The sequence below is a fragment of the Marmota flaviventris genome, chromosome 7 (assembly GCF_047511675.1).
Source record: "Marmota flaviventris isolate mMarFla1 chromosome 7, mMarFla1.hap1, whole genome shotgun sequence".
NCBI classification, from domain to species: Eukaryota; Metazoa; Chordata; class Mammalia; order Rodentia; family Sciuridae; genus Marmota; species Marmota flaviventris.
The window spans coordinates 18,906,557-18,921,229 of NC_092504.1; the positions used below are offsets into that span (position 1 = coordinate 18,906,557).

At 33.6% G+C, this 14,673-nt stretch overlaps 1 protein-coding gene across 1 annotated transcript in view; it reads right to left on the reverse strand.

Moving 5' to 3' along the window:
- Positions 1-3,698: 3,698 nt before the first annotated feature.
- The window catches only part of Dhx15 (DEAH-box helicase 15), a 47,100-nt gene continuing 36,125 nt past the window's right edge, over positions 3,699-14,673 (reverse strand). The window contains exons 9-14 of the mRNA XM_027939115.2: positions 14,343-14,451; positions 13,388-13,579; positions 10,480-10,602; positions 7,036-7,226; positions 4,953-5,122; positions 3,699-4,264 (exon numbers count right to left, since the gene is read on the reverse strand). Coding sequence (XP_027794916.1) covers positions 4,147-4,264; positions 4,953-5,122; positions 7,036-7,226; positions 10,480-10,602; positions 13,388-13,579; positions 14,343-14,451 — 903 coding nt within the window. The 3' untranslated portion in view covers positions 3,699-4,146. The remainder of the gene's footprint in view (positions 4,265-4,952; positions 5,123-7,035; positions 7,227-10,479; positions 10,603-13,387; positions 13,580-14,342; positions 14,452-14,673) is intronic.

Genomic DNA, 14,673 nt, shown 5'->3' on the forward strand with positions numbered 1-14,673 from the left:
ACACCCCGACACAAAAAGCACAAATCATTTAAGACAACACACACAAAAACAAGATAAACTGGACTTCATCAGTATTTAAAAGTTCTGCTTTTCAGAAGACACTCTTTGAAAAAAAAGACATGGCAACGGCCCAGCAAAACATTTATCTCATGAAGGTATACAATCTAAAGTGCACTCTCTGAACAATAAAACAAACTAATAATTAAAAAGGGCAAAAACTGTGACCAGTCACTTAACCTAAGACACATAATTCCATTTATGACCTTCTGAAAAAGGAAAAACCATAAGAACAGAAAGTTCAGAAGTTGCCAAGCACTTTGGAGTAAGGGGAAATTATTAGCTACAAAAAGATGGGGGGAATTTCTGGGGTGATGAAAATTTTACTTATTGACTGGTTACACAGCAGAATGAAGCAGTCAAATTTTATCAAACTGTCCATCTAACAAGGTATAGCTTATACATGTTAATTGTACCCTAATAGAACAGAACTCTTTAAAAAAGCATCTTAAAGATGCTGCTAGAAATGCAGAGAATACTGTTGAAATCCTAGTAATTACTCAAGGTCCAACCAAAACATTTTTCTTCTCCATAAAATTTTACCTCATTACTGAACCCAGAAATTGCAAATAGTGGCCCCAAATCCAGCTTTTTTATTTTTTTAAGTTTTAAATTTCTAGTAGGGAGACCCTACATATATAAGATTTGGGTTTCTAGCTTCATTATATGAAATACCACTAGCACTATGATGTGGCTACAATGGCTAGAGCCAGGAAAGTGCTGATCTGCCTCTGCCTGCCAGGCCTCCCCAACTTCCAGTAGCTCACACTTGACCAGTTAACTTAAAGGGCGGCTCATATTCATTCCCAGCAGCTCTGAGGATGTCAATTCTTAAGACTTGTTTAATCTTAACCAATCTTTCCTTTTTTTGATTTCTGACAGCTCTTTCCTTAATACTGTATTCGTCACACTTGGCTTTATGTTAGTTCTTTTTGGACAGGTTTTAAACTTCACTAGACCATAACTGGAGAAGGCCTCTATCAATTTATCTTTTTAGCTAGCCTCATACATACGCCTCTGAGTTGGTGCTTAATAAAGTGAACAATGGTCACTAATCAAATTATAAATCCTACAAAGGAATACCACTAAGAAGTAAAACAAAACTAAATAGTTTTTTAAAAACAATTGTTAAGTTATATTTATGACCTGAGTTCTCAGTTCCAATTTACAAGACATTAATTACAAATGAAGAAATATAACCATGAAACTCCCAGGTTTGAGCTAATCTTTGCAACATAACTAATGAAGCTGGCAAGCAAGTGCTGCCTTTCTTAGGTTAAGAGCAAATGTCCTAGAAATGAGCAATTATCCAGAATCCAAGTTAGAGAATCACAGTAAGTAAAATACATCCATTGCCACACCAACAGAAGTAGTTAAAAGGCTTTAATTTTTTAAATGTTGTTTAATGAGTTTAAAGATGCATTTAAACATTGCCCAAGTTCTGTGAAGGATCATTCTCAGCCCTGAGCCACAAAGATTAAAATTCTCATGTAATAATTAGGTGCCTTAAATTCAAAGTAAGATTAATATGAGCCAAAAGTATGCTGTGGTTGCTTGGAAGGTTAATGTAATCTTAAGTTGCATTAACAGAAGTGATGGAAGGCGTGGTCTTCTGGGAAATATAAATTCAATTGAAGTCTGCTAGTTGAGACCATAGTAATCCAGAGACAGCAATCCAGACCTACCTGGCAGGTTAGCCAGCAATGTTCAGGATATCTAGAAACCATGTTAGAGGAAAAATGACAGGAAAAGGAAACAGGGATGACAACAAATAACTTCAAATAGCTAAATGATCACCAAATAGCCTTATGTACAGAAAAAAATTAGAAATATTTTTAGCTCAGCCTTTCTAGTGAAACTACTAAGTAGCCTTAAGGTAATTAAATATATCCGAGCAAAGGGGATATCATTAAAATTAAAATTATTCCCAAGTACTATAAACCTAGGAAGGACTCAGATAACTCTAGGAAGGAGTCAAATGCTGTATGAAAAGCTGAGGGGAGAATGCTATCCTATATAGGATTTAAGTTAGGTTATATTTATACTGTCTACCATCTTACAAGTTGTCTTTCTTTATAACTGTCTAATTTCTTTCCTTAACTTCTACAGGGCCAAGGGTTCTATTTGCTGATGACGAACTCTCCTTAGATCACATTCACAACAAAATGGAGCTCACCTGGGGCTATACCTCAGTGGCAAAGAACAAGCCTTGCATGTGAGGACCTGGGTTTGGTCCCCAACATGCATGCACATACACAAAAAAAGAAAGAAAAAAAGGCATTGTATAAACTGAGAGCCAAGGAAGAAAACCTCTTAGCATAATCTTCAAAAAGGATTTCCAAATATTAGTGTTGACGGTAATTTTAAAATTTATTTATTTTTTGGTTCTATACCAAAGTTACTGACAGTGTAAATCTGTAGAACGAAGAAAATTGTGACACCTTTGTTGTCTAGTTGCCAAGTCTGTAAGATAAAGGTTAAAGACCATAATTTTAGAAGTCATACCTCAGCCAACAATATGTAAGAAACTCCCGGGTTTGGTTGTATGTGGCCAGTTTAGCAAAACCTGAGGCTGTGGGGCAGATACCACGATGGGGAATGAAGTTCAGCTTGCACTGCTGTCTCCATGTGGTTACTTCCAATGCAGGCTCATAGCTTACAAAATGGACAATGCATTCATAATTCCTGGAAACTCATACCAGTATTTAAATGTAATCTAAAACATTATTCCATGGGAACAAAATGAGGTACCTGCAGAAGAACGTAAACCACAGAAGCCACTAGGCATTATTTAGTAACAGTGACCCACAATAAAAAGTATCAGCCTGTAATTTGCCCAACTAAGCCCTTATATCACATACTAAAAACATTTCCAAGTATATTTAAATCTAATACATCCTATAAACTTTTTCTTGAAATTTTTAAAAAAGGGAGGAGAAAGGGGGAGTCCAGACATTAATGAGTACAGTATTTAGTCTTCAAGTGAAAACAACTGATTTATTATAGAATCTTTGATGGGCCACATCAAACATCCCATTTTTGGTTCCAAAGGGGTATGAACCTGTCTACTGCCTGTTATAGGAAATGGAAGATCAAATTCTTATTTTAACACACTATACAAATGACTTTGTATATTGCATAAAACTTCCAATACTCAAAATTTAGTAAAACTGATCAAGATATACAATACAATATCATTTCCTCCTATTTAATACAAATAAACATGTTTCAGAGGATAGAGTACTTTAAAACATTTATCTGTTATTAAAAAGATCTGGCAAAAATGCAGTAACAAGATAATAAATTATCAGCTTTATGAAATGAACTGTAAGAAAAAGAGGAACCTATCCTTTCATTCTCTTTCTTAGGATCCAATTTCAAAAGATATTACATACTGTATCTCATTAGATCACATACCAATTAAACTAACAGAGATCATAAACTGATTAAACTAACAAAGTGCTACCTACTCTATGCTCTTAAAAATATTGCTTTAACTACTTAGGGAGTACTCCTTGTGGAAAAAAGCTAAGTACGTAATAGTATAATTATAATAAAAAAGAAAAAGCCCCACATTTGGGAAGAGAAGCAGTTATACTTAAAGAGACTAGAATAAAGATACCAAAGGGCTTTGACCAAAATTAGTATAAATAGACTTTATTGAAGTCAGTGCCTCTGTACTGAGACAGAAGATTGTGTCTACATAAGCACAAGTTGTAACATTTCACAACTTCTAAAAGGAATGTCAACAATTACAACGATCATGCATACCATGGTCGATAATCACATTTTAGAAGCATTTTCAACCATTTCTAAAGAAATGCTTAAACATTGTTATATATAGAACTACTTTCAATAAACTGCAAAACATTGATCGACTTTTCCAGTATGAGCTACAGTGTCAACACAAAGGGGAGGCATAAATGTTTAATTTATGAAATCAGAATGGAATATTTACTGTAAAGAAAAATTAAAAAGCTTTCAAATAAAGGCCATTATTGAACCAACGTGAAGAGCACAACTTGAACTTTTGAGTTCATTCATCTTTTAAAGCTGTCCTCTGAATAACTTCAGTTCTAAGCATGGAATTCAGTACTGTGAATATTCCTTGGATTGAAGTTTGGCAATAATGCGGTCCAACTGTCTCTTTGCTTCACACTGTGGGAAATTGCTCATGTCATAATATTGAGGGGCAATTTTCACCAACCTGTCCAGAACAGGAAAAATAACCAAATTAACATTTAACTCAAGTACCAGGGTTGCTTTATAAGCTAGCATTAACCATTAATAATACTAGTGAATAAAGGCAAATCTACCAATCCAAATCAATGACAAAAATACCTCTTTTAGAAATGCATTTAGTGAAATATAAAATCTCTGTGGAATTTATTCTGAACTTTAAAAAAGAACTTCATGATATATTCTTTTAAAAGTATTCTTTTTGTCCACATGAAGATATATATATAAGGTTGTTGACTTGATCACTCCAGCTTACTAACTACATCAATCTGCTTATCCTAGATTATAATACAGGTTCTATGGAAGAAAACATCTTAGCATTCAAATCATTGCATCTTCTCATTTTCAATCTTTTAATAACTATAACTCTAAGCGAAAACAACTATGCATTTCAAATAAAATGGCAAAGTTCTATATAAATGTTAAAGTCATAAACCCGTGTAAGAAAAAATCTGCACAATAAGTAACATCACCCTAAGTGTTTCAGTCCCACCATACTTGGTAGACATTTCTCATTATTAAGTTACAGAATGGGTCTGGCAAAAACAAATAGATGGAGGAAAAAAAAAAAAAAAAAAACAGGGTTATTTTGCTTAAAATTAAAGTCCATTCTAAGTCCTGCTGTTTTTGTTATATTAAACAAAAACCATGCTTACCATTCTGGCTTGATATCTGTACATGTCCGGATGTAATTCTTCGTCGTTAGAACAAACTCATTATAAAGCACCCATTCAGGCTTGTGGTCAAGAACAGTAGAGGGGTGCAACTGAACCACTTGGTTATCTTTCACAGTTAAGTAATGCCCTGTTCGTTCTAAATGTGCCACCTGAAATCAAAACCCAGTAAATTAACATAACGATTCTGAGAAACTAGTTACAAAAGTATAACTAGTTAGTGTAAAACTAACCACATAACAAAGAAAGGTGGGCTTCATGTTTTGCCTTTTATTCTATAGCTATTCCTATTTATCACTAAAAAAAAAAAAAAAGCTAAAAATCAGCAAAGCACAGGCCAAATTCAACTTACAACCTCTATTTGTCTAAATACCTTCCAATGTTTAGAGCAGAAAAAAAAAAAAAAAAAAAAAATCAAAAGAAAACCATTTTGTGAAGCAAGACAATCACATGAAATTCAAATTTTAGCATTCCTAAGTTTTATTAGAACACAGAAACACCTATTTGTCTTTGGTTACTGCTCCACTACAAAGGATTATGACAGGATTTAATGGGTCCACAGTCATACTTCTATCTGATCTTTCTTGCCTTAAGACTATCTAAAATGAGCTATCTAGCACCATGTGCCAACCGCTGAAATAGATAAAAGGGAACAGTTACATCTAATTCTTCCCTATAATTCTTTTTGTAAAAAATCAAATACCTTGACTAGTGACACCTAATATTTAATGAACAAAGAATCAAAAGACAATTGCCCTTTCCAATTCTAGAATTCTGTGCATAAAGACTGTGTGTGAATAATAGAAAATAAACTCAAGTTCATTCAATAAGTATTTATTAAGTACCCACTAGGTGTTGGATATTACATGGAATGCTGCTTACAAGAAACTTTACAGAGAACTTGAATATAGCTTTATCAGTCTTTTCAGATATTAACCGCAAACTTAAGAAATGTAAAAAACTAAGTTAGTGCATACAAGTTCATATTTAATAAATAATAACGGGCAAGCATCTGGAAAAAAGATTTTTCATGTTCAACTATAGTATTCACCCATTTCTTAATAAGCAAAAGATGTTTTGCCAACATGAGTATTCTTACTATTATTTTGATTCAAGTACAGATACCCCACAGATCTCCTTTGATCTTTGACTCTAGAATTGTGTTTAATTTCACTAAACTGAGCACAAGGGGCCTTAACGTTGGCAGTCTGTTTAACAGACAAATTCAAAGACAAAGATAAAATGAACAATCAAGCAGGAGATAGAGCAAACAACTAAAAATCAATCCCAACTTAAGTAATGGACTATTCATTTTCAATTTTATTATTGGAAGTTTTTTTTGAAATTGTCAAACATAATTTCTCCATGTTTTATACCCCTTAAAATAAAATGTTCACAGTAATTACCCAACACTTTAATTTCAGTTCTGATAGCCTTCCATATTGTACTCTTCAACTAAACTAAATGAAATCTTTTAAATTATTTTTCATCTTTATTGCTTATGCCAAAAGGCATTTTTCGCTTTGCAATGCCCAAGGGTCTTATAAGCAACAATCACTATAAACTATCAATAAAATCTACTCACTGGCAAATTTAAATTTGAGGGTGCTTAGTTTCTAGATAAAGTGAACTGTACTTCTGGATGCACCCAGATTAATACTTTCCTTTTAGTACTTTTACATTTCCAATTAATATTAAGATCTAGGGAAACATTAATACATTTACCAAAAGCTGAAACTCATTCACCCCCAGGACCCCCAAAACTTGCCACCAAGTACCCATTTGCTATAACAAAGGCTCCTGGAGTAAAAAATGTAATTCTAAAGTTGCATCTAACATAACTCAACTACTAACTTTACCACTTAGGACATTAACTTCTTGTTAAATCATTAGAACAATTTTTAAACATTAATTCAAACAAATTGGATGCAACAACACTTTTAAGATTAACTCTTATTGGTGTTCTTTAGAAACTGACCTTGGCGCTTAGGTGGATTCAAGTGTTTAACAAATCAATTAATATTATGTAAGCATTTAATCATGAATTCTTTTATAATCTACTTACCTGCATAAAATACCCAGTAACCAAAGCTTTTCTTATGTTAATATAATAGTCCCTGCTTGTAAAGTCAGTACTTCTACGAGGCAAATTAAATCTATCCATAATTCGAGATAGCTGCTGGCGTACATTGTCTGCGGACATCAGGGACCGGTAGTTAATGAAGTTGTCATAACACCACTGAACCGACTCATGATCTAAAAAGTTGAAGGAAAGGAAAAACAGGGGGACCATGAATCATCCACACAGGAATATTTTCTATTAACAAGCAAAACTACATAATCCAGAAAGAAAATTTTACCCATATCATTTTCTTTAATCAACTTCCTAAAGATCTGTATGACCTGTACCATGATTCAAAGTCAGAAACCATTCTAAGAGTTTTAGACTAGTAGATGTCAAAATAATCACCTTTTTGTGAACAGACTGATCTACCATTAACTAAACCTTGCTATTTTCAAAAGATGGTTTATTACACAGGGCTAGGTTGAAAAATTTGGTCATGTTATGCCTTACATTAAGATAACTTAATACAACATAAAAGTTATAAAAATGCAGTGGCTAAGGAGTCTGAAGCAGATCCTAAGTCTGAGGCCAGCCTCAGCTACTTGAAAGTCTGTCTCAAAACAAAACAGACTAGCTAGGGATGTAGCTCAGTGGTGGAGTGCTCTAGGTTCAGGCCTCACTTAAAGTTAGAGGAGTATAAACTTCAAACAATTATTCTAGGCTATTCTTTAATTATGCTGGACTTAAAGACCCCTAAACCTCAAGAGGTTAAAGTTGGATTACAAAACATGTGCCTCTCAGCAGTTTACAAGCAAGGTCTAAAATACAAATGATAAAGTTTTCAAGAAGTCTGAAACTTCAACTCATGTTTAATAAGCAAGCACTTAAAGTAATTTCACATTATCAAAACTGTATTTCTCTACTGTAAATCCTTGGTAAATTTCCAACTAACCTAGTTCTGCTCATCTAAAGAAAGAGTTCAAAGTAAAGTATCACTAAAAAAATTTTACAATGACATCTTTATGTCCTAAAAACCAGTCATGGTAGAAAATTGCATCATTTACTTCACAGGTCCTTAGATAATAAAACTGAGAGGGGTCTTGGGAAATGGGTGGGAATAAAAGGCATAAAATTAGAACCATGTTCATCATTCTCCAATTACTGTGAAACATAATTTTTTTTCATGCTAGAATTCTACCCTTAATAATGCACAACTTTGTCTTTAATAGATTTTTAGAGAAAACAAACAGTAAATTCATTTCAGAAATAAGAGGGGAGGTAGGAAATAGATCTTTAATGAGTTGAAATATCCATTAATCCATCAAAAACTAAAATAAAAAGACAACCATTTGAAGTTATGCTTTAGAGGTATTTTTATTTGTAACTCCCTTTAAGGAGACAGTTATATCAAATATCAAGTCATTTTCTTTCCTTTGACTTATTAAGGCAAGTATACAGATTTGGGTTAAATGCCATCCTTTGTTTTCACCTCCCTCTGGCAATGGGAAGTATTCATTAGAATATTACCCCACATGTAGTAACTCAATGCTATAGTTCTAATTCATTTGATACGGGCCCTCTGACTGCACCAGCCATCTTTAGATGTGTACAATTTATTTTGACAGAAAACCCCTTACTTAACAAGCCTTACTTAATTTCACCATCTTAAATATTAAATTTTTAATTTCAAATATTGTACGTATTCATAGCATATAAAAAGCACATATAATGTATATAAAGTAAGCTGTATAAACAGCTTCAGAATATTATTATTCCTTCATATTTCAATTCATCTTCAAAACATCACTATTAAACCCAAATATACTGCCATTCCTAGTTATCAAAAGGTTACATGAGAAAAATATTAATTTCCCAATTTTAAAATAGTCTTTAAAATGTGTTGAGAATAACAGGGTAGAAGGCCACGCTGTTACTTCAAAAAATCTTTCAATTATCACTTAAAATAGTATCTTAATAATAACATCAATGGAGATTCTGACAACCAAGATGGACTGAATCTGTTCCTTTTCTCAAGGGCAGGTTATATGTCCCCTGGTCAACCAGTATGATGTTTGGCAAACAGGAATATGGGTTTCTTGAACTCACGTATCCTGTTAGGGACAGTCTTTAACATCATGCATTAGCAATAAGTGGACAGGAGAGGGATAAAATAAATACACTGAAGTAAACCATGTGCTGGTCTCTACACTGGATTTCTCACCAAGTTTTCTTTGCCTCCCACATTTGCCAGTTTCTTAGATTTGGGAACTCAAGGTCTCCACCCTTTCTTTCCCTAATAATCAGCAATGCTACTCAAATCATACCAGTGTATGTAAGTAGCAACTGTGCAGCAATTTAGGTGCTGTTGTGTTTCACATATTGCCCATCTACCACTTTTAGGCCACCTTTGCACTAGTATCACCCATGGAGATATGCCAGTGTCAACAGGCTTAATTTTAGGAATATAAATGGCATTTTAATGAAATAATAAAAATCAGCTCAAATATAAAAGGTACAAAATTGGGAAGAAAACTTTATAAATAAGAAAAATTTTCTTTACAAAAACCCATAAACTCACAAAGTGAATGATAATCTCACAATTTTATATAGGACTACCAGTTTTTGGTTGTATCATATATTAGGTTAGCTTTTGGATATGCAGGAACAAACCTTTTCAGATTCTGTTGCAGCTCATTTCTGTATTTTTCTCCCTTAAGGTTCCCTCTCATTTAACTTTTATAAATGGTATGTTCCAACAAAAGCAGCTAGTGATAATTTGATTATTTCATCATGTGTCTGGAGCAAAATTCACAAAACCGTCTTTCTACTTCCAGACATTTAGGTATAGTTTCCAACTTTTTACTATCATTAATTCTGAGATGAAAATCTTTAATCATAGTTATTTCTGGGTTAAAAAGTATTAAGTTGTTAAGGTAACAGGTAACACAAAATCTGCTTTTTGTAAAGATCACATAATTTATATTTCAAGCTCCTGTGTATGACTGTGTCACTAAACTGACTCCCACACAGGTAAGGAATATTTGTTTCTTAACTGTTGCCACCTTTACATGAATGTAAGAGAATGGTACCTTTTTCAACATACACATTTCTTTTTTTAAAATAAAAGGAATAGAAATAAAAGAGAGAACAAAGTATACAATAATTAGTATTTCCGTGAAGAATTTATGTAAGTCTTCCATTTTTATCACCTTTATTTTTCAGGATTTTTATAATTGGTGTCTACTACTTTGATTATAAACAAGCAACTTAGAAAAAGATTGACAATTTCTATTTTAAATGCTAGTCAGGAGTTTTTCTAAAGTACCTCTGGGTTTCTAATGTAAAGTTGTCAGAGATAATAAATGAAAGTGAGATGAAGAAACATCTTATATGCTGGAAATGACATTTAGACAAAAAAGTGCCTTCAATCTAATTTTCACTTACTTTGTTTAAAAGCGTGGTAGACATTCAGCAGTGTCAGATGATCTCCATCTATGTGGGCAAATCTCATCTTGGCCTCATCTGCAGCTTTCTTGGCCTCCGTGGGGCGAACAAAACACTGTGGGACTAAACAAGGTTGGTATGGGCCCAACACAAACGCCCATATCGATGAGTCACGCATTCACAGATAGAGGAACAAGGCCTAGCTAGGTCAGTTCACAGAGCATAGGGCAGGGCAGGATGGCCTCCAACTGCATCTTGGACTGTTTACTACCTTGATTTGGTACATCAACACCTAACCACATCTGTAAGACAAGAGGATTTCAAAGCTACAGAGTACCTGATTATTTTAACTAGATCTAAAAGTAGGCATCAAAACAGCTATTCTGAAGGCCATCAAGATACTAGAAAGCTCAACTTATTTCAAAAACCAGTGCTGATAGCTCTACCAATAACCAGAATTATGGTGACAATAGCCTTTTTAGTTCATTTTTTAAAAGGCCATCAACTGAACCCCTGAATGGCCGTGCAAGTTAGAAAACTACAGTTGCCCACTGCAGAACTAAAACAACTGTGCAACCAGTCTACTGCCATATTTCTATCAGAATTTGTTCCCTCATTCTCCGGCTATTACCAACTGGTGGGTATCACTATTAGCACTGGTGAGCAGAAGCATACGTAAACATAAAGAATATCAAGAAATCTTGAGTTTGATGATAGCAGTAGTGGTGGAAGGTTAAACCGCCTTAGAATTAAGAATATTAAAAAAAGGCTGGGATATTCAGCTAATGTTCCAGCATTTTAATAAAATGATTAGTAAACAAAGCCCCAAGTTAAAAAAAAAAAAAAAAAGGCTTATTTGGATCAAAACCTCAAAATAAAAGGAAACTCCATTATTTAAAAAATTGACAATTAGTCTGAAACAATCATTATTTTCAAGGGTCATCAAAATATATAACTACAGTATTTGTTTAGAGCCTCAATATTAATTCACATAAAACTTTTAAGTTGTTACAAAGTGTGCAAAACATTTTTTGAAATACAACTTTCCTTAATTCACTTTAGCAATTCCATAGTCATAGAAGCAATATGAAAATAAATACTTAACAAGCTTGGGACTTTTTCAACACATTTTTAAAGCTCTTAAAACTTTATCAGTAAAAAAATAAATTATCAGTTCAGATAAAAGATAATGGGAATAATCAACAAGACCAAATACAGTGTGAAAAATACTCTTTCCCATACAGTTTCCCCTTTAAAAAGATGCCAAGATAGCCAATAAAGACAACGAAACATGATCACAGTAAATATTAAGTCTTGCTTAATAAGTGAAGCAAGGTAATTCATAAAGTACAGAAACGTCTCACAGCTGTGAATGTTAACGTACACTAGCCACCAGAGTTAAATGGGAATGAATAAGCAGTGTCCCATAAGGCCTCTGATATGCACCTAAAAAGTTTTAAAAAATATTTAAGTGGCAAACAAAGCTCAACAGAACTTTTTATTCCATGATTTCTTCCTCACTCCTTATTTTAACACTTCCCACAAATGGTCTGTTTAAAAACTGCTGCACATAAATTTTTATACTCTAAAAGACGACCACCACTAAACCCTATGTTTTGCACAATTCCTATTATAAATAAGATTGAGCTATAGTTGGAAGATTTTCAACCTCACCACAATGGCAAATATTATAAGAATATTCTAAACTCAAACAATGGTATTATACAGTATGTCTATATAACACAAATCATCTGCTAACTCTTGCCCCACACTTTCCCTACAAACTAAAATCTTGGGAGAAGTACAACCCTGAGAATCTAGCAAAACATGTAAGAAAGGCAGACAACAACCTACCACCACCTCCGCAAATGAGACTACAATTTAATTAAATGATTCGATACTGCCCTGCCCATCTGCTCTGAGTCTGATCAGTCATAACTCTGCAAGAAAACATTTTAGCTACTTCTTAAATAAAAAGTTCACACCATTAGAATATACCACGCATCTAAACTAAGCCATAATTAAATATTTAGAAAAATTTTCAATTTATCCTTTAATTCCATAGAAGATTTTTAAGTACTCGTGGCATTAAATAGTCAAGATCAATACACCACTCCACAATTAGAAGTTAGTTCTCTCCAGTACTGAAACTAGTAGCATACAATATTTAGATTATCAGTAAAAGCTTAATTTTCTATTTTTAGCTGTAAGAATAACCATTTGTTTGTTAAGAATATTCCACCTCCTTTTTGGAAAATCTAAATTTCTAAATTACTAATCATCTGTGGATTACGTTTTACTACGACTAAAAATAACAAATTCCTCAGCTTATTATTCCAATTTTCAAAAATTAGCAAGTTTATTAATATATTTCTTTTACCAACTGCTTTCCTGCCATTGTAAAAGAACATTAATATCAGATTATATTTTAAGCCTAAAACTACTTCTAATACTAAATTTGAAATTCAGGTTTGTTTGACTGTCACTGGAATACACATCTTACATGGAGAAAAGGTTCAATTTAAATATATCACAGGCTCACTGAATAGTGCCACGTACTAGAACAAAGTTCTTCTTGTACTTTTCAGTAATAAACCTCGAAGATAGCACTGATGGACCTACCAAAGAATTCAGGTACAATTGCATTCAATCTTATTCTTACTGGAATTTTTATTTGCACTAAAGAGAGCCAATGTTTTACTATGTTTTACGCACAAAGACATACTTTACTTCTGTAAGTACTATGTCATTAGGATGCTATTTACAAGGTATTTAGGAAACAAAATGAATTCCTTAAAACCATCTCTAAAATCCACTACCATACTAAATATTAAAAAACACAAACAAAAGTGAAGTCCACCCAAACTCTGAAGAGCTGGGCTATTTTTAGTTCCTTTCCCTCTATTACCTGACAACATAGCAGTAATAGATAGGACCTCATTAGAACAGTTGTAGTCACAACTTGCAATAACCATTTTAGCGAGCTGTGGATCTAGAGGAAACTCTGCCATCATGGATCCCAATTCAGTCAGATCTCCATCATCATTTAAAGCAGCCAGATAATTCAAAAGTTCTAAGGCTCTCATCAGAGTTTCAGGAGCTGGGGGGCAGGGGGGGGAGAGAGGCAATCTATTAGACAAGTTGCCTTAAGCAAGCAAAAATGTGACAAAGTGCAAACTATTATAAGCAATCTCATTTTTCATTTTACAGTGGACCTTACTAGAAACTTGAAACTGTCAAATTCAATTATACAGACATAGTAAGTAAACAATGAATCACACAAAATTACAATTTTTTCCTGTAGTTAAAACTGTCTTTGTCTTAAATGTATGTTAATTTATTAATACATTTATCAAACTATGTTTCATAAGAAAAAATAGAAAAATGAAATTCTCACATTTTTAAGCCCAGACAAAAACTCAATTAATCTAAACTCCCAGAATAACTTCGAAGGGAGGAAAAAAACAATGCGCTCATGTATGTCACACCCTTTTTGGGGGGAGGGTACCAGGGACTGAACTTAGGAGCACTTGACCACTGAGCCATATCCCCAGCCCAATTTTGTATTTTATTTAGAGACAGGGTCTGAACTGAATTGCTTAGCACCTCACTTTTTCTAAGGCTGGCTTTGGACTCGTGATCCTCCTGTCTCAGCCTCCCAAGCCACTGGGATTATAGGCATGTGCCACCATGCCCAGCTATGTCACCCTTTTTGTTGCAATGTTACCATTTTAGACTTATCTTGATGCATGCTAGAAGAAAAGTTAAGTAAAATGTATTTGATACATACATTAAATAGTATGCCAAGAAACAAAGATTTAATTTTGGTTAAAAGATCTAATAAAATGTATGATAAGCCATACCTGGTGGATCCATAAAATCAAAATGCACCAAATCATCAATACCAAGTTTCTTCAATTGTAACACAACTGATCCTAAATTAGAACGCAAAATCTCAGGATAGGTGTTATCCTAGAGAGAGAGAGAGAGAGAGAGAGAGAGAGAGGGAGGGGGAAAAAAAAGTTAGGCTTAACCTTACTAGTCATCCCTACAGAGGCAAGAAATCCTATCTCTGTTCTCTGTCTCAATAGCTATTTGCTACAGGTCATCTGACTCAGAAGAAAAATACATGTAAACTAGACTAGAGAGAAATCAGATACTTTCCCAAACCATCTTTATAATGCTGGAACTGCT